Genomic DNA, 24,514 nt, shown 5'->3' with positions numbered 1-24,514 from the left:
TGTCCACGCCCACTGCCCCCAGTCCTCCCCGGTCTTCTCCCCTCCAACCAGTCCTGACCCCGCCCCTTCTCTCCCCTTAACAGCACTGGTGCCTGTCTTCGCCTGGCCCCGCCCCATCTCATACCCCGTCTCCTCCTCAGGCCCGGCCCCACCTCTCACCTACGCCCCGCCCCTCTCGGTGTAGGCCCCGCCCCGTATCCCCGCTTCCGCGTCTCCCCGGCGGTCGCGTGCGGCTCCGTCACTCCAACGCGCGGCGGCGGCGGGAAGATGGCGGAGTCCGGTGGTGGCAGTGCCGCTGGTGGCGGTGGCTTTGGTGCGGGCCCGGGCCCCGAGCGCCCAAACAGGTGAGACCCGGTCGGCAGGGTGGGCCTGCACCTGCCCCTGTGTGTGCGTAACCTGTAGGGAGTCCTGAAGGACTGGGGGGACTCTTGGGCCAGCCAAAGGGTCTCTACTGCGGACCATGGAACACGGGGGTCGGGGAGTGTACCGAAGGCTGTTGAGGCTATTGGGCTGAGGCTTCCAGGACTGGACGCGTCTGCTTGCACCCGTAGGATCCCGCGGGGGCTTAAAGGAACATGGAGGTCTGATGGGAAATCCAGGGACTTCTGACTGTGATTGGACCATAGGGTAACTGGAGATACCAAGGGGGTTGGGGGGAAGAGAAGGCCTGAAGAGAGGCTATGATAGTCTGTTGAAGCTGTCTTGGGGACTCTGGACAGTACTGAGGGACGGAGGGGGAGATTGGTTGGGCCGAGGTCCTGGGGGATGCTGAAAAGACCATGAAGTGACTAAAGATGGTCCTGAAGGTACGCTGAGGGGGCAGAAAATGAAGACTGTGGGAGGCTGGGGGTAGAGGACTCAGGTGACTCTGACTGTCCGAAGGAGGTCTAAGGGGCCTAGGAGAACCTGAGAGAGGGGAACTCAGGGGCCTGGGTGGGTTGGGGGTTGTCCCAGAGAGTATTGATGGACAGGGAGAAACCTGGGGAGATGAGGGGGTTCTTAAGAGGCTGAGGATGGTGAGATTTCCTTGATACAGAAAAGAAAACACTTAAAACCTTTGGGCTTTTCCCTCCCATCTCTATGGGGCTTGAATTCCTCCTCTCAGGCTAAGACTCCAAGAAAGGTCTCTTAGACCAAGGGGCAGAATTCAGCTCCTTTAGTCAGAGGGAGGCTCCTCTTGCTTTGGCCAAGTCCAGAGACTGGTTATTTGAATCCCAGAGTAAGAATTGTAGGTATTTATATGGCTTCTCCGAGGGAGAAGTCCTGCTGTAGGAGTATAAACTCTCTCCCTCTCTCCCTTTTTCATTGCCCAAGGCCATTTTGGCCCAGATCTTCCCATCCCAGCCCTCAGGACACCCCAATACCTCCTGGCTTTCTTAGGCTCTTCCTTGGTGAATTACTATGTTAGCAGATAATTTCACTGTGGTAGATGATAAAGTTAGTACTTGTGTGCTGTTTTGGGGACCTGGTCTGATATTAGCAGGGTGCCTGCATTAGGCTTTGGATGCCTGCAGTGGGGAACAAGGAAGGATTTAGAGGATTTGCAGAAATATTCAGGAAGTAGCATGGGTAGGACTTCTTGATAGGGCATGAAGTGGCACATTAGTGACAGACAGGAGGGGCCAGCAAACTTTAGATCCCTGCCTTGGGTCTTGGGTTGGGGTAAACTTGGGCAGGGGCAAGGTATGATTAATGTATATAATGCATTCATTTTAGCTGAGTGGTTCATTGAATTGTGATATATTTTTAGAATTTGCACCTATTGCAACAACCCAGTTTTTTAAGCATGCTTCTACTCTCCCCCTCAAAGCTCTCTTAATCCCTTTTTCAGTTGTCCTGTATCCATTCCTAGCCACACCCTGATCTGCTATCACCCTCTCTATAGTTTTGCCTTTTCTAGGAATTTTGTATGAATGGAATAATACAATGTGTAGCTTCTTATACATGGCATTTTCCCCTTAACAGAATATTCATGTTGTCATGAGTATCAGACTTCTTTTTTACCACATAGTAGTATTCTCTTTTATGGATGCAGTTTGTTTGTGCACTTACTGGTGAATAAAAACTTGAGTTGTTTTCTTTTTGACTTTTTTTTAAAACTTGCTTAAAACATCTTTATTCTTCAAACTCATGTCAAGTTACAAATAAATAGTCCATACCATGCAGTTATTTATGTAGCTTCTTCAGGCAGAAAGCAGCAGTTAGCAAGGATACATTGACAGTAAATAACTAGTGATAAGGATAGAAAGGGCACATTACATTTCTCTGTGATCCAAGATATGTGGTTTAAAAGTGGATCCCCTTTAAAATATCACACATGTGCATCATTTTCTTACAAAAGAACTCACACATTCTAGTTTTTCTTTAAAAAAAAAAATTACTCACATCACAGGAACTAATTGTTTACAAACTATAAAACCTTGTGTATTTCCAGGTTAGTCTTTTCAGTCAGTGCTACTCTGTCCTGTTGTCAGTAAAAACCTTGAGTGTAGTTTAAGCTCCAGTCCCAGCAGAGGTTGGGCTGGGGATCCTTTTTGACTTTTACAAATAAAATTGCCATGAACATCAGGGTGCATGTCTTCTTGTGGGTATACACTTGTACCCTCTTGGATAAACAGTTATGCACTGCATAAGGATGTATCAGTCAACAAGGGGCCACTTATAATTCCACTATAGCTTAAGATGTAGTAAGCTGTACCTACTGGGTTTGTGTAATTATGTGCTCTGATGTTTGCACAATGAAATCACCCAAGGATGCATTTCTCATAATGTATCCCTGTTAGCTGAATCATGACTATGTAGGAGTGGAATGACTGGTTCGTATAGTAGTAGGGGTTTAATTCTTTACGAGCCTGCCAAATTGTTTTCCAAAGTAATTGCACCTTTTTCATTCCTACCAGCAATAAAGGAAATTATAGAAGTCACTGATCATGCTAACACTTGATATGGCTAGTCTTCCATTTTAACTATTCTAAGTGTGTTGTTATCTTTTTTTTTTTTTAAAGATTTATTTATTTATGCATACAGAACTGGGGTATAGGCCAGAGGGGAGAGGATTCACCAGAGACAATGTGGGGAGCAAAACGTGCAGACTGACAAAGTACACTGCTGAGGGCAGCAGCGGGAAGACTGGAGAGGTCTGTTGTGCCATGTGGGTCAGCTACCTGGTTGGTAGCTACATTGAAGAGGCTGTGGCCAGCTTGCAGTCTGGGCTTTAACCTGCTGTGCCACAAGGAAAGACCTGTGTGTTGTTATCTTATCCAGATTTTAATTTATATTTCCCTCATAAATAATGCAATAAAATTTACCTGATTAATGGACTTTTTTTTTCATTGGCTTATTGGGTACTCACCTCTTTGATACAATTTCTTGAGATCATGCACATTTTTGGGGTATTTTTCCTTTATCTGTTTTTGCCCATTTTGACCTAGGTTATCTACTCATAGAGTTTTAAGACTCCTGTATGTATTCTAGACCAAATCCTTTGTCAGATATATAATTTACCAATAATTTCTCCCAGTTATTGCTTGTCTTTTTATTTCCCTAGGCTGTCATTCATAGGCAAAAGTTTATCATGTTGATGTGATCCAATTTGTCTTTTTTTTTTCTTTATGGATTATGTTTTTGGTGTCCTAGCTATGTGGGGAGAGGGTAGGATTCCCTACTATGATAGGATAGTGCATATAGAGAGAGGATCAAGTTTGGAGGGAGATTGTGGCAGATGATCTCCTGCAAGGATCTTTTTGAGATGGAGAAAACTTTGTATCTGACTTTGTTTACTGTCATTCTTCATTTATCCAAATCACTAGCCCGGTCTGGCATACAACCTGCCTGTGCTTTATTCCGCTTCACCCTGCCACTGTCTAAAGTCATCATCTCTTTGCCTGCCTGACCACTGAACTCAGCTAACTCTCAGACTACTTTTTCTGATCACTATTGATTGGCTTTCGAGGTAAAATTCATGCAACATAAAATTCACCTGTTTAATGTATACAGTTCAGTGGCATGTAGAATGTTTCACAGAGATGTGCAGCTATCTAGTTCCAGAATGTTTTCATCATCCCAAATTGAAATCCTCTCCCAGTTAGCAGTCACTCACCACTTGCCCTTCCGTTACCCCTAGGAACCATTTGTCTTTGTTTCCAGACACTTCCCTGTTTTGTAAATAAAATCATACATGGTGTGACCTTTTATGTTAGCCTTCTTTCACTTGTATGTTTTTGATGTTCATCCATGTTATAATGTGTGTTGGAACTTTATTCCTTTTCTGGCCAACTGCTATTCCTTAAGTGAACAGGCCACAGTCTCTCTTTCTGTTTACCAGCTGATGGACAGTTAGGCTTATTCACCCTTTCGGTGGTGGTGAACAGTGCTGCTCTGGACACTCATGTACAAGCCTTTGTACCTTTGTTCAGTTCCTTGGGATGCATTAAAGGGTGTAATTGCTAGGTTTTGTGGCGGTGTATGTCACTGATTGTGCTGTCACACCCAGCCTTATCGGGTGTTTCTTTGTGGACATGCTTTGAGGGTGGAGTGCATATCTGTCTGGATGCCTGGATCATGGACAGCTGAGATGATGACTGTTCTAGAAATATCAGAAAGGGCAAGAGAATAGTGAAAATAGGTGCTCTAGGGCTTGCAGTCTCCCTAATAGGAAGCCCCTTGAACTGCACTGGGGTGGGCTCTTGCCTTCTTGGGGAGATTTATGGGACTGCTGAGGGCCGGGGGAGGCCAACCTGTTTGTGTGACTGGTTTTCCAGCCTGCCATGCGACGCCTGTATCTGCCTTTTTGTCCCATAAAGCGTTCTGTCACTTGGCCAGGGCTGGGGGTGGTTCCTGTCTTCCCTTGGCTCTTCCAGCAGTCCCACAACTCAAGAAGTCCTCAGGAGGGATTGTACTCCCCCCACCGCCCCCAGTGTTATATAACTTGTTTGTTTCAACTTTTCTTTTCTGCAACCAAGGGGGAAAAAAAGAAAGAGAAAAGCTTATTCTGTTTCCTTTCTATCTCCAGGGATCAACAAAAACGGTTGCCTAGTAGAGATGGTCGTTAAGACAGAGGCGAACCTCCCGGGTGGACTGAGCGTGGCTGCCTCAACTAGGGGCTGTGCTGGGGGGTGGTCCTGGCTTTTGACTCACTCACACAAAAGACACTTGTTCTCTATCTAGCTGGTCTCTCCCAGCTTCACCTTGGGCTTCAGGCTTCTGGGGAACAGGTTTGCAGCCATATGGGGTATTGTGAGGGGATGTATAACTCTCCAGAGAGTCTCATCTTCCCAACTAAAATTCCGTCTTTATGAGGTACCTGGATGAGGATGTTCTGAGGAACCTGGCCACGGAGGCTTTTCAGAGTTTGGGCCTTTGGCACCCTTGCTGCTCGGCCCATTTTCCGTCCATGTGTCTGGACAAGACCCAATCTCTTAGTGACTCACACTGCTCCTGGGGCTGATGCATGGGTATCCAGTGAGGGGTGTGTTGGCAGCAGGTGTTTTGGGTCAGGATGTAGCTTAGCGGTTTGGCATAGTTCAGTTGAGGCATCTGCTCCTGTTTGGTGGCCTTGGCTTGTTTAAACGTTCCTAACAGGCCCTGGCTACACCAGATTGTTCTGCTCGTTGCCACAACTCTGAATGTCCTGAGGAACCTTGTCACGGAGGCTCTTCAGAGGTTGGGTCTTTGGCACCCTTGCTGCTGGGCCCATCTTCCTTCAAGGTATCTGGACAAGACCTAATCTCTTAGTGACTCACCCTGCTCCAACTTCTGCTTGAAAGTCTGGGGGGCAAGTTGACTCTTTGATTTCCTTGACCTTGTCTTCTTTTCTGGGGGAAGGAAAAGGCAGGAATGTGTTCCTTCAGAGATGGGGACTCAACTGTTCCTCTCTGGAATTTGGGGAGACTTGGAGGCATCAAGCTCTGTGTCTGTGGTGCCCCTGCTGTGGAACAGGTCCCTGCCACCTTGTTTTTCAACTGTCCTTGTATTAAATTCTTCACCTGAGAAGCAGGGTGAAGACGTAGGGTGGGGTGGCTAGGAAGAAGCAAGTCAGAGTATGAGTGTGCTCATCTGGTGCCTGGCCTGTTGAATGTGCATCAGAGTGTTTGGAGGTGTACTCTGGGCCTGATGCTGTAGGTTCCATCCGTTGTGCAGTGTGGGCCAAGGAGGCCAAGGGTTCTGGTAGGTGTTGCTGACAAGTCCATGTGGCAAGTGGGTGAAAAGAGGAGCGGGTGTCTTAGTCCATCTGGGCTGCCATAACAAAATGCAGACTGGGGCCTCTTAAACAGACATTTCTCTGGACATTGGAAGTCCATGATCAAGGTGCCAACAGATCCTGGTGTCTGTTGAAAGCCTATTTCCTGGTTCATAGATATCTTAATGTATCCTCACAGGGCAGAAAGGTGGCAGAGAGCTCTCTGAAGTTCTGTGATAAGTACACTAATCCCACTCACAGGGACTCCATCTAAAATCTGAGCTCCTCCCAAAGCCCCACTTCCTAATTTGTCTCATTGGGGGTTAGGTTTCAGCATCTGAATAGCATTTGAATTTTGGGGTGGGGGGGAGGTACAAACATTCAGTTCATGGCTATTGGCCAGAGCAATTGTGAGGATTGTGGCACCATTATTTGGTGACCATGAATAGGACAGTTGCAGGGCTGGGGAGAACATGATCTCTGTGATCTCAGCAGAGTGCTGGGGTGCAGTTAAGTCTGTGATAAGCTGGTGAGGTACCCAACTGGGGTCCCTGGGGAGTAGGGTTCAGGGTTCTGCTCCTAGGGGGTAAGGTACCCCATTTCCTCACCCTGCAGAAGGGCCCTTTGGGCTCATGAAGGGGAGCTCCCCTGAACACTCATACTTCACCCTGACTTGTGCACAATGAGTTTTACAACTGACCTACCCCCACCTGGTAGCTGTGGCCCCAGGAGGTAGTCTTCTTGTTGGCTACAGTTATCAGGATAGAAAGGTTTTACCAACCTCTGCTAGCTAGATTTTCATCATCTCAGGGGCTCCCATGCCATGTGTCATCCCACCTTCCTGATGGGGTGAGATTTGATTGTCATCATGCATGGCAAGCCCAGTGAGGCCTGGCTTAGAGGTTTATGCTCACATTCCTTGGTCTTAGGGATGTTTCAGAAAGCCTCAGAGTTGCTGGAGAGGTTGGGAAGAGAAGGCAGGGTTTGGATAAGGGGCAGCCAGATCAGATCTGAGTTTTCTTTTTTTTTTTTAAGATTTATTTATTTATACATACAAGAACTGGGGTGTAGGCCAGAGATGCGGGGGCCTGAGAGTATTCACCAAAGGCAGAGTGGGGAGCAGAGCAGGCAGATCTACAGGAAAATACTGCTGAGGGGAGCAGTGGGCGAGACAGGAGAGGTCTGTTGCACCATGTGTATCAGCTTCCTGGCCAGGGATCAAACTCATCCTGCAGTGGCTGCCGATAGCTTCATAGTGCAGAGACTTAACCCCTTGCACCACGAGGGAGGCCCCAGTTCTGGTTTTTTTAAGGATGCCTGTGGGGAGAGTTAATGGGACTTGACCTAGAAGGGGGCAATGGAGGTGGTAAGGCAGGCACAGGTTTGGGAAATATTTCAGGTTGAATTTGTACAACGTGTTGACCAGTGGTGGTGTCAGCCCTGCTGGGCAGGGAGTGGGGCCTCTCAGATTTCCACCTTGGACAGAGAGTTGAATGTTGGGAGAAGGCACATGAGGTATTTGTTGCAGGGGTAGGGGAAGGCTGGAATATGGGACTAAATTTGACCAGAGAGGCTGTGCTGCATGTGAGGATGCAGCACAATAGCTGAGGATGGAGTGAAACCTTACCTGGAAGATTCCAGAGCCCTCTTGCTCAAGGGCTTCATGTCCTGTTCCCTAGAATTCTCCTCTTCCTGAGAGCCATAGGAACTATGGGAAGGGTTCCCCAATTTCATTCTTAACTCATCTGCTCTGAGTGTCTTGATAATGCTGCCCCCAGACATTTCCTTGTTCCCTCCTCCTTTTACCTGTAGACATGTCATGTTCTACCTTTGAGCCACATCCTGGGTCCAGCTCCTTCTTCCACCTCATCCTTGTTCTGGCACAGAGCTGACATCTACTCTTCCCCTCCTAGGTTCTTCTCAACTCCAACCAGTGGTATCCTCTCAAGATAGGTATTGGGCATGTCATTATCTTGTGTGATACCTACTGGGGGACTTTCCCCTGCTCAGAACATGTAACCAGGCCCCTCTTCTCTCCTCTTCAGCTCCCACAGAGAGATCCTGCCCACCTCCCTCCATGCTCCCTTCCTGGGCCTTTGCCCTACTCTCCCCTCAGCTTGGACTGTCCTGATCCATTGCTGTGCATGGCTCCAGCTTTTTGGGTATAAGCCAATCTGCCCCTCCACCATGGTCCTGTACTTAGATACCGTGTGCTTTAAGGATCTGTGTCCCCTAGAATGTGTGTTGCCTGAGGACAGACCTCACTGCAGTGCCTCTGTTAGCATCCAGCAAATGCCCCACACCCTCCTATTCCCATTATTTAGCGGCAGGGTCAGGGTAGAAATAGAAACTCATGGCATTGCAGTAAATCAGCCTCATTAGAGGGAATCCAGCAAACAGTACCATTTTCCATGTGCTTCATTTAGCTAACGGACAAGATCTGAGCACTGTGGTGAAGAAGGGAAATGGACAGCCGCTCTCCTGTCCAGCTGCCTGCAGTGGGAAGTGGGGGCCAGGGCCCACTGGGTCTCCTCAGCGCAGACCCGCCCTCCTCCTGTGGTAGCTGCTCCACAGCTGTGCAGACGAGTTCTCTTAACACTTGTTAACCCCGAGTCTCCAGCCCCTTCTTCCTCCCCCACCCCTGCAGAACTTGTCCCCCAGGGCTACAGAGCCTTTCCCTAACATTCCTGCTCTGCAGAGCGGGTTTTGGGTTTTGGTGTGCATCCAGCCTGATTTCAGACCCCTCACTGAGCGACAGAGCAGCTGATCTCTCCTTGTGCACCACCTCGCCTCACACTGAAAATATTGTGATTTGGGAGGAAGTAACCAGCACCTTCAGGGAATCTAAGACCTTTCCTGTGAGGGAGGCAGCTTCCGGAATTGAAAAACGCTTGCTCTGCCGAGAAAATCTTGAGGGGTGGGCCTTTGTGCTTTTAAAAGCCTTGAGGGGGGTCTCTGAGGATGGAGGCTGAAGATGCTTTCTGACGCCACCACAGAGAAATCCCACAGGGGTCAAAGATGGATAGGGCAGGAGTAGGCTGGGCTGGATATCCGGAGAGCTGTCTCCTCAAGGGGATGTTAGAGTTGGAAGCAGTCTGCCGAAGGAAGCTGGAGTAGATGGATGTGACCCCACCAGAATCTTCTATGATGGGAGTGGAGATGGGGGCATTCTCCAAGGTAGGGTTCAGAGGTTGGTGATAGGCATGTAAGGGGACCCTCAAGTAGGCATTGCCCACATGGAAAACTTCCGGGACTGTAGTTCAAGACCTTCGAGAGGTCTGCTCAACCCCAGGAGGGTGTCTCTGCTTTCTCTTTCTTCCCCTCTGTCACGCAAAGGGGTAATCTTGCCTGCCTGCCCCTAAGGCAGGGCGGTTGGGAGCACACAAATGTTTATGCTCCACGTGAGTCACTTGCAGAAAGGATGGGCGGTGTTTTCCTTGCTGAGGCTGATGGTAACTGCAATCTTGCAGCCCCAGCCTCGGGCACACTGCCAGTGTTTTAGCATTTAGAGTTGCTGAACTTTCTGGGTGGGGGGCGCGGGCAGTTTGCTGACCTTTCACAGGGAGCTGTCTGGTGACAGGCAGGCCGGACTCAAATTGGTCAGATGGTCCTCTTACCCCCCACCTCACTATGGCCCACCTGCCTGCAGATTATTACCTGGCACGATTTTCTTGAGTCCTCAGCCCATCCCCAGGGCAGGAGGGCCTGGGCTGTTCAGAACTAGGCAGCAGCTGAGGGCTCTACTCCCTGGTGGCCTTTTCCCTTGTCTGGAATGCAGTGGACAGGAGTCCCATATGAGGCTTCTGACACTGAAGAGCCCCCCCTTGGTATTGAAAACCAGAAACTCAACTTCAGTTAAAAAATAAAAGTAGATTGTCCACAGCAAATAGTTCAAAAGAGTTCCAGTTTTAGGCTCATTAAGATTCAGGGCCCAGATGCTTCCCTGGGAATCTCTTGACTCCATTTCTAAGCTCTGCCTTTCCTCTTTACTGGGAAACATGACCCCACCTTGCCTCCCAGCAACCCCTGAAGGAAGGTGTCTCTATTCCAACATTACTGCCAGAGGCTTTGATTGGATTAAATGGGTCACGAATCTCCCTTTCCAGCCCAGCTTAGGTCGCCTGATCCCTTACATTAGGGCAAAGTGGAGTCTGGGGGTTCCTGAGGGGAACTGGGTAACCTTGCCAGAAGAGGGGAGGGATGTTGTCATTCCGTACAATGAAGTTTTCACTACAGACACCTTCTGATGCCTAACTTTTCACTGCTTGGGAAGGACCTGGACCAGAGGGGTTCCCATTTTTGGATTTGTCTGTGTCTGGCCTAGCACCTCTGGGCATAGGCATGAACATGGGCCGTTTGGCAGCCCCATCCCTTGTGGGGCCTCAACACCTTCCCTGGCAGGGAGGCAGCCAGGCTGGGCCTTGAGATGATGGAATTTGGCAGTGCTGGAATCTAGCTGGGTTTCCTAGCACTGCTTTGGGGCCGTGCAGTCATGCACCTACTTGCCTGATATTTAGAGTGAAGGGGGTTTTGTTCATTCAAATGACCGAACTTTAAGCCTGGTACAGCGGGGGTGATGTGGAGGAATGGATCAGCCTTACATCGGTGGGAAGTAACAAAATAGGAGATGACTCACCCTGATACCTGCCCACTAATTTGCCACTGCTCCTTGTAGTGTGGGGGCCTAGTCAGACTTAGAGGGCAAGGGAAGCTTGGAGAAGGCTTAAATGTGAAGGCAGTGGAGGAGCATGGAAGCATAGAAGCACTGAGCATAGAAGAGTCCATGCCCTGGGTATGCAGCATATGAAGTAGGAGGGGATCATAGGAATTGGTCTTTTAACACGGAAACATCACTAACAAAGTACGGAGGCTGATATCCCAGACCGTCCTGACTGACCCTGTATTTTAGGGGGTCAAGGCATCCTGCACACCTTGACTGGAATGGACTAGGACATCTTGTACCGGGGGTGAACATTGAGTAGAGATGTAAGATGGACTTCAACTAGTGCTGCCACCTAGCAGCCATCAATCTGCCATCTCGTTTATCTATCCATCCACTTACCCGTCCACTTACCCATTCTACCCATTCACCCACCTACTTTTCCCATTCACACATCTATAAACCCATACACCTCTCCATTCATCCACCCACCCACTCACCTATTCAGCCATACTAATTCATCCACCCAGCCATCTATCCAGCCAGCCACCCAGTTAACAAAGGTGAGTAAAGTCTGAGCATGTGCCGGACATGGTGCTGGTCTCTGACAAGGCAGAGGACAGAACCTGCTCTGCCCTGTGGGGTGTTCTTATTACCTGGAGAGACAGATGGGACATAGACAAATAGTGTCCAGGTAGAGTGATGGGCAAGGATGACAAATAGATCTGGGTTGGTAGTTTCAGAGAGGTGTGGGGAACTGATGAGACATAGAAGGCACTCTCCACCATAACCAGCAGAATGAGATCTTGTTCCTAGAAGGTAGTGGGAAGGTCAGTGGGATTGCCAACACCTTTGCCATGGGTAGCACTGAAGGGCTGGGTCCCACCTTCTTCTGGAGTGGGTGCTCTTTCTCAGTGGGTCAGGGCAAGGCATGTGTATGCATAGGCCGGGCTTCTTGCTGTGGAGGGGTGGGGTCTGGGTCTGCTTTACTTCTGAACCTTAAGAAATGGTAGAGTTGGGTTGGGGGCAGGTGTTATCCATCAGGTCCTTTTGTCAGCAGTGGCCAAAGCTCCTGCTCTTCCAGGAACAGGGGTCAGAGCTTGGGGAGGACACAAAGCTTGGACAGGAGGTCATGGCCTACTTTGAGGCACCAGTTGCTTGGAGGAGTGAAGCTGTAGCGAGCTGTGGGGGCCCAATATCAGTGACCTCCGAGGGGACGTCAGTTAGCTGTTTTTGCCTGTTTCTGGGCCAGTGAGTATTACCTGCATACATTGGGGGAGGCCCAAGGGTATGTCAGGAGGGGTTGAGATAGGTGAGTGGTCCTGGGCTGCTTCCCGTAGACTCTGAGAGGGGAGTCTCTGTGGCTGATGTACCCCAGACAGGCTCATGCTCTTGGAGGAGGCAGCATGGGTGGGGAGAGTGTGCAGCTTTATCCTGCCTGGCAACCTGGACAACTGCCCTCCTAGGAGGCACACTGGTTCCCCCAGTAGTACGCAGACTGGACTCTCCCAGGCGGCCTGTTGCAAATTATTACAGAAGATGTAGAATAATCAGCATGGTGTCAGGAGGAAAAACGAATCACTCAATTGTCCATGCCATGGAGAGATCCAGCTCAGGGGACACAGGATTCAGGCCCTGCTTGGTTTTCTTCTCTCTTTTCCAGTCCCTGCATATACACCCCTGCACCCCCTCTCTGCTCCTCCCATTCTCTGGGTTGCTGTTTTGTCTCTGGATCTGTGTTCCCCTTTTTCTGGATCTCAGTACTCTCTGGGTCTCTGTCCCTTTCTATTTCCCACAGTACAGCATCATTCATCCCTCTTGATGCATGGGGACCCTGGGTGGAGTGGCTGGGGCTCCCTGGTATAGTGTCTGCCCGGGGCGTGAGCCAACCAGCTGTGCTGCTTGTTGTGCTCCATGGAGCCACATGGACAATAAAACCAAAATTGGCTTTGAAAGTGGAAGTGCTTTCAACTTTGAGGGGAAGTGAGGGAATTTGCATGTCAGAACAGTATGTTAAAGGGGCAATATCGGCAGACTCTGTTCTGGCCCAAGCTGGGCTCCATGTGGGGGTGGAAACGAACTTTACAAAACCCCACAGTAATGTTGCCATGAAATTCTTTCTTGTTCTTGCTTTTCCCTTTTTTTTTTTTTTAAACATTCCAATGAGAACTGTTCCGGGACTTCAGATTCTGAGTTCGCCTTTCGGCTCAGGAAATTGTAGATAGAACCTGTAGAAGGGAACAGTCACCCCACCAGTGCTTGACCCTCAGTAGCTCCCACTTCCACCTGCCATAATCACTTCCTGTGCCAGCACCAGGCCATCCTGCTTCATCTTTCATCCTATGTCTCACCAAAGAAAACCCTAATGCGAGAACTCCAGTTTGTGCCATATTGGTGGTCTGCAAAAGACTGTGGGATGAGAGGGGTGCCAGCAAAGAGCAAGCCATTTGACTGGGTGGGGGCCCTGAGGAAATTGTGAGGATTCTGCCACAGGTGGTTTACCCAGGGGCACTCACTTTGCCTGGTACCACAGGCCATCAGCCCCAGCAGGCTGGGACCTGAGTAGGCAGGCCCCTGTGTAGGGCCTCTGTGAAGGGAGGCAGTGGAGGTGTCCCCATGTCTTGCCAGGGTGCCTGATAATAGTGCCGTGGGGGTCAGTGTGTAGGTGGGCCTGGACATCCTAAGCCCAGGCCAAACATGTGGTCCCTCCAGAGGCCAGATCCAGACTGAGGGTGCAGCTGAATAGCAGTGAGTAGCCCCTAGAGACACCCTGACCCAGCTGCTGACGCACAGACTCCGATGAGTCAGTGGGGGTAACCGTGGCTCGTGTAGCTGTCTGGACCAGAGCAGCCCAGGGCTGCCGCCGCCTTCCTGGGGGCCCATGGTCTTGTAGGGCCAGCCGCCCCCTGTCTGGGCTGGTCTGAGTAATGGGTCCTTCCTTAGTCATCCAGGCATTCCAGCCCTTCCTCCCCCTCTTGCCCACCTCCGTTCAACCTTCCTCTCTGTCCAGGCCTGCTGGCTCCCTCCTGCTGTCCCTGAGCTGTCTCAACCCAGAGGCTGAGAGGTCTGCAGTGGGGGAGGGGTAGTGATGGGGGACTTCAGGTATATTGGCCTCTCTGTGAGACACTGGGATGGAAATAACCTAGTGGGGTGCTTTGAGCCTTAGGGGGGCAGAAGGAGGAAGGCTTCAAGGGAGTGAGCCAGTTGCCGAAAGTGACTGCTTCTTTCCCGGGAGGCTCTGGGATGTTGTTTTCCTGTATAGGAGCATGTGAATATGCACAACTTACTCAGCTGCATGGCAGCCCTTTGTGGGAAGACATAATTCTTTGTAGTACCTGAAGTGTTTAACTTGTTTCACATTTTCTACTCCAGAAATGGTATGTGGTGAATATCCTTACACAACATCTCTCATTGTGCACATGAGTATACTTCAGATAAATCCCAGAAGTGGACTTGCTGGGTCAAGATGGATCTTTAGTAGAATTTTGCTAGATCTACCAGAATGCCTTTCTGGACTGGTCCCAGTTCATACTCCATCTGGCAGTGGACATGAGCATCTGTTGCCAGATACCCTGATGACTTTGCCCTCTTGAGGATGAAGCGTTTATCTCAGTGAGTGCTCTTTCCTTGTTGTGAGTGAGACTGACTCAGTCTTCCCCATCTAGCTGTGCTCTTTTCCTGTGACCCATCAGCCTACATTGTTTGTGTATCTTTCTGAAGTTGCTGTTTCCTTGGTACTCTTTATATGTGGGAGACCACAGTAAGTACCTGCTCAGGGTTTGAGTAGCCCCAGGATGAAGTTGCCCTCATGTGAAATCTTTCTTGTGACAATGTGCATATGTATGCTGGTTTCCAGTGGTAGAGGAAACCCAGAAAGTTCTTCCTCTTGCTCCAGCTAAAATCTCTGAGGAACTTCTGATAAAAATATGAGGCCAGGGCTCTCCCCCATGGCTGAAGAAGGGGTTAAAATGCAGCACTATGAAGCTATCCGCAGCCACTGCAGCACAAGTTTGATCCCCAGCCATGGAGTTGGCCCACATGGTGCAGCAGACCTGCCTGCTGCTCCCCTCAGCAGTGTCTTTCAGTCAGTCCACCTGTTCTGTTCCCCACTCTGCCTCTGGTGAATCCTCTCACTCCCCGCACTTCTGGCCTATACCCTAGTTCTTGAATGTATAAATAAATAAATCTTTTTTTTTTTTTTTTTTAATGAGGTCAGCTGAAAGCAAAATGGTACATCCTGACAGACTTGTGACATATTCTGTGAGGTGAAGTACCTATATATAGGCCAGCTCTGCTTCATGTTTCCAAGCTCTTGGCCTTTTGACTGATAGGTTTGTATGGGTAGGGATGGAATGCAGCCCCTCCACCCCCAGTCCTACCAGCCCCGTTGCTCCCCCAGCCTGAAGGAAAGCTAGGGGTTAGATGGTCTGGTCTTCATGCTCCGGGAGGTGTAGGGGGCCGGGCTACTTCGTGGCAACCCTTTCATTTCTGTGCTTCTGCCTGCCCCACTTGGCAGCTGACAAAGTGATCCAGAGACCAGGGAAGCTGAGTCACCTAGCTGGTGAAGGTGGGGCAAGGGTAGAAAACCTGCACTCTGTTCATGTATTAGAGCCATTGAGGTGGGGGCTGTGATGTAGCCTTAGCGGCTTCCTGGAGGGGCAGGTCTTGCCCAGCTACAGTTGCAGCCTTTGAGTCCCTGTCAGACTCCCAGGCCCTAGGCTTAGTGCCAAGCTCTGAGTTAAATCAGCTCTAGATCCTGATGATGAGGTGCCTTCCGGTGCCTCCACACATCTGCTGTGGTGAGGATGGGTCCATGGAGAGCCACATGGCCGGCCCTGAGCTGCCTTAGCCCTGCCAAGTCAAGTCCTAGTCTTTGTCTTGATACACAATACCGGGTGATTCACAGTTATAATGAAGTTTACATTGCATTTATGCTTTACCTCTGGCCTTGGGAAGGAGTCTCCCTCCAGCTTTGTCTGCTGTGCTGCACAAAGTAGTGGGAGCACAGGCCAAATAGCAGGCTTTCCTGGGTGTAGGGGCCTGGTAACATGGAGGGATTGGTTTCCCAAGGGCAGACCCAGCATCCTAGGCACAGTCAAGTTTTCTGTCCTGAGGGAATCTGCGTGTCACTGTTTCCTTTTGAGGGTAGCAGGGGTGGAAGGAGAACTGGGGACACCCTCCCTTTCTGGCCTCTGACCCTTGCTGCTCTCCTGCTTTCCTACTCTCATTTCTACCCCCCCCCCCAGCCTGATCCTAGATAGTTTGACCACGTCTGACCCTTGTGCCTGGTGAGGACAGGCCATTCCTTCTTCACACTGTGCCTCCTCCCAACCTCCCACCCACCCTCCCAACTATATAGGGGCCAGGGGCTGGGAAAACCAGAAAGGTAGGACTAGGGGGCACTGACTACCTTAGGATCTCTGGAGGCTGGTGCAGGATGTGGTCTGGCTTTGGTGACTGGAAACCTGTTGGAGGGTGTTGGGGAGAGGATACGATGAGCCTTATCTCTGATGCCCTGGCAGTGTAGGCCTCTGGCCAGAGGGTAGGCACAATTTGAGGCCTGAAGTTCTGAAAACTAAGGATATTCTCTTCCTGGGAAGTGAAAGAACAGAGATAGGCTCATGGCAGTTGCCAGTATCATGTCTGGACACTGTCAGGACACACAGAAGGGAGCACACAGAATATACAGGGAGATACAGCCTGCACTAATAATTAGTAAGACTCCTGAAACCAGCAGCTCTCTCAGGGCATGGGGTGGGCATGCTTTGAACCTAGTGGGGAGAGGTGAGCAGACAGGATAAAGAAAGATTCAGGTCTTCCTGTGCCCCTTTCCTTCCCGCCCATGATTTTTTTTAAGAAGATATATTTATTTATGCATACAGAACTGGGGTACAGGCCAGAGGTGCAGGGGCGGTGAGAGGATTCACCAGAGACAGAGTGGGGAGCATAATAGGCAGATTGATGTACATTGCTGAGGGGAGCAGGGGGCGAGACAGGAGAGGTCTGCTGTGCCATGTGGGTTACCTCCCTAGCCGGAATTGAACTTGTGCAGAAGCAGCTGTGGCTAGTTTCATAGTGCTGTGCTTTAACCTTACATTGTGCCCCCAGGAAGGCCCCTCTCCCATGATTCTTTAGAGGGCTATGCACCTTGGTCCCAGGTACCTCACCAGCTCAGACAAATTACATGCATTCCTGTTCCCAATAAGGAAAGGCTTCCCACTAATTATTAGTGCAGGTTGTGTGCTTCTGCATATTCTGTGTGCCCTCTTCTGTGTGTCCTGTGCCTCCCCTTACCGGGTCCTATGTCCCCTCCATTGAGTTCTCCTCCCTAGGTCCTGTGTCTCACCCACTTGGTACATCCCCCGTCATGTCCCATGTTCCTTTTACCACCATGTCTCATGTTGTCCCTTTCCCACTGAGCCCTGTGCCCCTCCCATGTGGACCCCCACATTTTGGGGACTCTGAGCTCCTTTCCTACTGGCTGGTTTGCCCCTATCCAGCCCCTGGGGCTGAGTGCATCATCACCTTCTGTCATGTCTGGAGGGTGAATTAACATGGGAACACCTCCTGAATTGTTCATTCATGAGTATTGGTATATCTATAGAAGATTTTCCAAACGAGACAGATGGGGGTGAGTGGGATTGAAGGGTGGTCTGAGGGGTAAGTAGGGGTAATGGGGGTGCTACAGGGTTGCTAAAGACATGGTGAGCTTTCAGGGGACTGGGCTGATTTCAGGAGACTGGAAATGCTTTCCAGAAGGACCACTGAGATTGGCAGCCTATGTAGTCAGAGATCTCCAGATGTCAGCAGCTGCGTTAATTGTGCCCTATATGTTATATCAGCATTGTTTAAGCACCATCTGTGTGCCCCTGCCTGATGTCAGTGATGATGGAGCTTTGACCCTACTTTGTCCTTCAGACAGCACTTTTATTCCAGCTGGGTTTTGGGAGCTATGGCAAGGGGCCGAGGAGTCTTCTATCTCCGCTTGCTTTCTTGGAAAGCCCAGTGCCCACATTCCTGGCTCTCATTTGTGGGCAGGCATTGGTCCCAGGAATGGTAAAGCAAGTTCCAGAGAGCTGGAGGCCCTGGGACAAGGGTAGAATGCTTTGGGGGGCAGTATAGCTGTAGGCTGGGAGAGTCCTGAGGGGTTTTGACCCCCGTGTTCTGGGCCCTGAGGCTGAGTGCATCACCACCTCTTGTCATGCTTGAAGACATGGGAACACCTCCTGAACTGTTCATTCATTGGGGTTGGTATATATATAGAAGATTTCCCAAATGAGACAGATGGGGGTAAGTGGGGGTAAGGGGACGGTCTGAGGGGCAAGTGGGGGCAATGTGGCCAACCATGGGTGCTATAGGGTTGCTAGGGTCATGGTGGGTTTTCAGGAGACTGGGCTAAATTTTTGTTTTTTCTGTTGTGGTAAAATTCATCTAATATGTAGTTCAACACTTTAAAACAATTCAGTGGCCTTCGTGGTAGTGCAGAGGGTTAAGGCTCAGCTCTGTGAGGCTCTCCTGGCCACTGCAGCATGAGTTTAATTCCTGGCCAAAGGTGACCTGGCGCGGCAGACCTCTCCTGACCTGCCCATTGCGCCCCATAACAGTGTATTTCAGTCAGTTGCCTCTTCTATTCCTTATTCTATCTCTGGTGAATCCTCTCACCCTCTATATGTCAGGCCTGTACTTCAGTTTGTGTATGTGTAAATAAATAAATCTTTTTTTAAAATAAACAATTCGGTGGCATTTAGCACTTTCACAAATTCATATGGTCTTACCTTTATCAAGTTTCAGAATATTCCATCACTCAAAAGGAGACCCTATCTCCATGGTTTGTCATTTCTCACCCCCCTCCCAGCCCCTGACAACCACTCATCTGCTTTTTGCCTGTGGATTTGCCTGTTCTGTACAGTTCATACAAGGATCACACACTGTGTGCCCTATTGTGTCTCTCACTCAACATCATGTTTTCAGTTCATTCATATTGGAGTGTGTATCAGAGCTTCCTTCACCCCTTTTCATGGCTGAGTAATATTCTTTCCCCCCACCCAAGATTTATTTATTTATGCATACAGAACTGGGGTACCTGTGTGGTGAGAGGATTCACCATAGTCAGAGTGAGGAACAGAACAGATTGATGAAATATACTGCTGAGGGGAGCAGCAGGCAAGACAGGAGAGGTCTTTTGCACCATGTGGGTCACCTCTGGGGCAGTGGCCATGGCCAGCTTCACAGTACTGAGCTTTAACCCACTGCGCCACCAGGGAGGGCCACGCTGAGTAATATTCTATGGTATGGATGTGCTTATCTTTTATCTGTATAATGTTTTATTTGTTTTTTTTTGTGTGTGTGTGTGTGTATAAGAGCTGGGGGGTAGGCCAGAGATGTGGGAGCCTAGGAGGATTCACCAGAGACAGAGGGGTGCAGAGCAGGTGAATTTATGGAAATACACTGCTGAGGGGAGTAGCTGTCAAGACAGGAGAAGTCTGCTGCGCTATATGTGGGTCAGCTCCCTGGCTGGGGATCAAACTTAGGTCATCATGATGATGGCGCTAAGACTTAACCCTTAGTCCACTAGGAAGACCCTATTGTTCATATATAAATGTATATTTTGATATCTTTTTAAAGTTTTATTTTTTATTCTAAAGTGACCTTTTCTTTCTGACTCTACATTTTGAGATATGGGAGTTTTTGCCTCATTTGCAGCTCCCAGGCTGTAAATCCATCTTCTTAAAAGAGATTTTTGGTTTTGTGGTTCATTACAGTTTCCCGAGAGCCATGAAAGGGCCCTTGGGAAGATGGTGAGATGAGAAGGTCTAGCATGCCATGTCCAAGCCCAGGTTCAAATCCTGCTGTGTCCTTACAACTCTCAGCCCAGGAACAAGCTGCTCAGCATGTCCCTGTGTCTGGGCTAGTGGGCCTTTCCCCTAGACTAGACCACCAGTGATAACATTTATAGCCAGATTCTCCGAAAACAGCCAGGGAACTCTGTGGTTGTATGACTGTCCTCCTCCCTGGGGTGCTGGGCACAGATGGGCAGGTGTTGGCGCTGTAAGGCCTTAAAGACTGCCTCTTCCCTTCCCAGAGAGGGAGGATGCCATGGCACTCTAGCCCCGGGGCAGTGTGGCTGGTAGCTTGCAGTCACTGAGCCCCTCTTCTGTACCACAGTGGGGTTCTTTGTTGGCTCCTAACCCCAACCCCTTTCTGTAAAGGAGAGAAGAGAGGTGAACTGTGGGGTGACTTATTACCGTACTTGGGGATATGACATGGAGAGTCCTGGGCCTCAAAGTGAGCACTCAGGAGGCACATGCCATTTTAGAGTGAAAAAATAATGGGAAAATGAAGTCTTTAAAGGGATGGAAGCACCCTAATATCCATAGATGGGTAAATAGATAAAGACATTTTAATTTGGCCACACAGTGGAATATTACTCATCCATAAAAAGGAATGTAGCACACTGATTCATGCTACACTGATTCAGGGTGAAAGAACACTGAAGGCACAATGCAGAGAGAAACCAGACACAAATGAAATGACCAGAACAGGCAAATCCAGACAGCAGATTGGTGGTTTGGGGTGGGTATTTTGGATATAGCCGTGAGTCTCCTTTTGGGGTGATGAAGGGTTCTGAAACAACACAGGTGATGTTTGTGCTACCTTGTGAATATACGAAATATCACTGAGTTGCCTGGAAGAGCCTGCCTGGGTCCTGGGCAGATACCAAGTGACCCCAAGGCTCAGCCACATCCCCACCTTTGTGTCCACAGCACAGCCGACAAGAATGGGGCCCTCAGATGTACCTTCTCAGCACCTGGCCACAGTACCAGCCTCCTGCAGGGCCTTGCTGCCCTCCGTGCGCAGGGCCAGCTTTTGGATGTTGTGCTCACCATCAATAGAGAGACCTTCCATGCACACAAGGTGGTCCTGGCTGCCTGCAGTGACTACTTTAGGTGAGTGAGCCCTGTGTGTCGGGCTGGAAAGCCCACTGTGGGGTTGGAGAGCCCATTCTCAGAGGGAATGAGTCAGTGCCTGCCTGCCTGCCAGCCAGGACATCCCTAAACACAGGTGCTAAGTATGCCCTCTTCAGGGTTAGAGACCCAAATGCCCATGCCTGGGTTTTTCTTAGTTTCCCAGGTTATAAGTTATTCAAAGTTTGTGTGAGCAAGTGGAATGTACTGTAGGACAGATGTGGCCCCTGAGGGGATGGCAGAGTGACCCCAGGTTTCTATCTTGTTTTCAGTGACACTGTGTGTGCCAGGCATTGTCCCAAGCCTCAAGAATTCAAGTCTTGCTCTTGTGGTGTCCCCACTTAGGTTGAGGATCAGGATGGACTCTAAAACAGTGACCCTGTGGGTCTGCACAGTCTCAGGCCCCATGTGACAGTGAGCCCTCCCGGTGCCTGGTCTATCTGCTAACAAGCAGCTTGCCTGTGCTGAGCTGGGCCGGGGACCAGGGGCCTAGCAAATGAGCTGGAGCCATTCTTCTCATCAGCCCAGGACTAGCTGGTGAGCTTCCTACTACCTGGCAGTGACCCCACCAGGAAGAGTTTGGGTACCTTGGGGTGGTTCTCTTTCTTCCGCCGCCTCCCTTAATCCCAGCCCAGATGTGTGTCAAGGCCAGAGTACTTTGCCTGGTGCACCTCCAGATGCCCCCCCCCAACCCCCCACCCCTCCCTGGCTAAGCGAGGCCATTCCGGGGAGCCAGAGCAGGCAATCCAACTGGGGCGCCGCTTCTATTTTTGTTCTGGATTTGGGGACGAGCAGTCGGCCCAGCCAGAAATGCCCTTTAAAGGCTCCTTTGTGTTGGCACTGCACTGCAGCCTCGAGGCCTTAAAAGGCAAAGCTCCTTCTGTGTGACTGTGCCTTCAGTGGCTGATGGGGCTCTTGGGGACCAAAGGGGCAGTGGCTGGGGGAGCATTGTTCTTGGAGGCACCATAGCAGGGCAGACTTAGCTGCCCCTGCTGCAGCTGAGTCTGACCCACACTGCGTGTGCAACTTTGAGACAGACATCTTGTGGGGATGGACCCTCCCCTGGGACAGCATCAGAGACAGGCACTAAGGTTACAATTATGATAAAACACAGCTCACTGTGAGAGCAGCCTTCTCATACCATCCCCTAGATACTCTCATAAACTCTGAGCAGCTATGCTGTGGTTACCTCCCCCTTTCCCTTTGGGGAGACTTCCTCACATTAGCATTGTTTTCCAGAGCAGGGTAGAGCGGAGTTGGTAGAACCAAGACCATTGTAAATGTCTCACAGGGGGCTGTGGCTTCGTCAGGCCATTCTTAGGGGGCATCCCTGACCTCCTGGACCTTTTTCTAGGGACAGAAATCATCCCACTGCAGCCCCTGAAGGGATGCTCCAATCTGGGCGCCCTCCCCCTTCCCATCCCTGTGTGGACAAGCGTCTACAGGGGAAGGTGTAGCCACCTGCCCAGGGGAGCAAGCCAGTGAAGGGGCTTCACTGTGGACTGCAATACATGGTGCTCTCAGGGTCCCAGCCATGTCTCTGAGCTTGCTGTGTCATGGTGTGACTGGAGACTAGCTGTTGTCAATGCCCCACCATGAGCTGCCTCGCTTCTGCCATCTAGCCAGCCATCTTGAGTTGCACACCCTTTAGGTGACGCTGTGGTGGAAGGTGCTATCTGCAGGAAGATGCATGACTTATCTGTTCTTTTTTGATTGTCTTAAACGAGCATCTGGCCCTTACTTACCCCACCTCACACTGTGTTCCCCATGTTTAGGGCCATGTTTACTGGCGGCATGAGGGAGGCAAACCAGAGTATCATTGAGCTGAAGGGTGTTTCTGCACGTGGCCTGCGGCACATCATTGACTTTGCCTACAGTGCAGAGGTGACACTGGACCTGGACTGTGTTCAGGATGTGCTGGGTGCTGCTGTGTTCCTTCAGACCCTGCCTGTGGTGGAGCTGTGCGAGGAGTTCCTCAAGGCTGCTATGAGCGTGGAGACTTGCCTCCACATTGGCCACATGGCCACCACTTTCAGCCTGACCTCGCTCAAGGAGTCTGTGGACGCTTTCACCTTCCGCCACTTTCTGCAGATTGCTGCCGAGGAGGACTTTCTACACCTGCCGCTGGAGCGCCTGGTCTTCTACCTGCAGAGCAACCGGCTTCAGAGCTGCGCTGAGATTGACCTGTTCCGTGCGGCTGTGCGCTGGCTGCAGCATGACCCGGCCCGGCGGCCACGCGCCAGCCATGTGCTCTGTCATATTCGCTTCCCACTAATGCAGTCGTCAGAGCTAGTGGACAGTGTGCAGACACTGGACATCATGGTGGAAGATGTGCTGTGCCGCCAGTATTTGCTGGAGGCTTTCAACTATCAGGTGCTGCCCTTCCGGCAGCACGAGATGCAGTCACCACGTACAGCTGTGCGCTCGGACATACCCTCCCTGGTGGCTTTCGGCGGCACACCCTACACGGATAGTGACCGCTCTGTCAGCAGCAAGGTGTACCAACTGTCTGAGCCAGGTGCCCGCCACTTCCGAGAGCTCACTGAGATGGAGGTGGGCTGCAGCCACACGTGTGTGGCCGTGCTAGACAACTTTGTGTATGTGGCAGGTGGTCAGCACCTGCAGTATCGCAGCGGTGAGGGTGCAGTGGACGCCTGCTATCGCTATGACCCGCACCTGAACCGGTGGCTGTGCTTGCAGGCTATGCAGGAAAGCCGCATCCAGTTCCAGCTGAATGTGCTGTGTGGCATGGTGTACGCCACGGGCGGCCGCAACCGGGCAGGTAGCCTGGCGTCAGTGGAGCGCTACTGCCCACGGCGCAATGAGTGGGGCTACGCATGCTCGCTGAAGCGCCGCACCTGGGGCCACGCGGGTGCTGCAGCGGGGGGCCGCCTGTACATCTCAGGCGGCTACGGCATCTCAGTGGAGGACAAGAAGGCGCTGCACTGCTATGACCCAACAGCCGACCAGTGGGAGTTCAAGGCACCCATGAGCGAGCCCCGAGTGCTCCATGCCATGGTGGGAGCAGGTGGCCGCATCTATGCCCTGGGCGGCCGCATGGACCATGTAGACCGCTGCTTTGACGTGCTAGCTGTGGAGTACTATGTGCCTGAGACAGACCAGTGGACCAGTGTGAGCCCCATGCGGGCTGGCCAGTCGGAGGCTGGCTGTTGCCTGCTGGATCAGAAGATTTACATTGTGGGTGGCTACAATTGGCGACTCAACAACGTGACAGGCATTGTGCAGGTGTACAACACCGAGACGGACGAGTGGGAGCGAGACCTGCACTTCCCTGAGTCCTTTGCAGGCATTGCCTGTGCCCCTGTGCTGCTGCCCCGGGCTGGAGCCCACAGGTAGCTCCTGGAACTCCCAGCTGGCCACGTTGTCTCCCAAGAGGCTAGGCGAGCACATGTCCTGGCTGAAAACCCTGGAACTCCCTAGGCTGGCTTCCAGGGGTCTCTTCTCTCTTCTCAAAGCGGATGCAGAGGGAGCCCATCAGCAAGCATGGCAAGAGGGTATTTTCACCTGCCTCATGCCCTGGCTTGCAAGAGGGAATCTGGGTCCTCTTTGAGATGTTGTATATGGCTTTGTCTTGCTTTTCTCTCCTTCGCCAGCCCATGGTCTCATATTTTAAGAAGCAAGTTCATGATCCTGATCCCCCTCAGTTTGTGTGAGTGTGTGGACTCTAAATTCACCCAAACCTCTAGAAGC

At 50.8% G+C, this 24,514-nt stretch overlaps 1 protein-coding gene across 1 annotated transcript; it reads left to right on the top strand.

Moving 5' to 3' along the window:
• Positions 1-246: 246 nt before the first annotated feature.
• Positions 247-24,508, top strand: KLHL26 (kelch-like family member 26). Its single transcript, XM_004688603.2, has 3 exons — positions 247-344; positions 20,603-20,785; positions 22,579-24,508. The coding sequence occupies exons 1-3, from the start codon at positions 268-270 to the stop codon at positions 24,158-24,160; spliced, it is 1,842 nt and encodes a 613-aa protein (XP_004688660.1). The 5' UTR covers positions 247-267; the 3' UTR covers positions 24,161-24,508.
• Positions 24,509-24,514: the final 6 nt, after the last annotated feature.

The sequence above is a fragment of the Condylura cristata genome, unplaced genomic scaffold (assembly GCF_000260355.1).
Source record: "Condylura cristata isolate star-nosed mole 26May11 unplaced genomic scaffold, ConCri1.0 scaffold00024, whole genome shotgun sequence".
Lineage (NCBI taxonomy): Eukaryota > Metazoa > Chordata > Mammalia > Eulipotyphla > Talpidae > Condylura > Condylura cristata.
Note: the sequence above shows the minus strand (reverse complement) of the source record. Positions and strands in the feature narration are given on the sequence as shown.

Bases quoted from the DNA above. Each gene is read 5' to 3' on its own strand.
- KLHL26 (XM_004688603.2), top strand. From the start codon at position 268: ATGGCGGAGTCCGGTGGTGGCAGTGCCGCTGGTGGCGGTGGCTTTGGT. The intron at 345-20,602 runs GTGAGACCCGGT...TTGTGTCCACAG, and splicing joins GGCCCCGAGCGCCCAAACAG to CACAGCCGACAAGAATGGGG. The intron at 20,786-22,578 runs GTGAGTGAGCCC...CCCCATGTTTAG, and splicing joins GCCTGCAGTGACTACTTTAG to GGCCATGTTTACTGGCGGCA.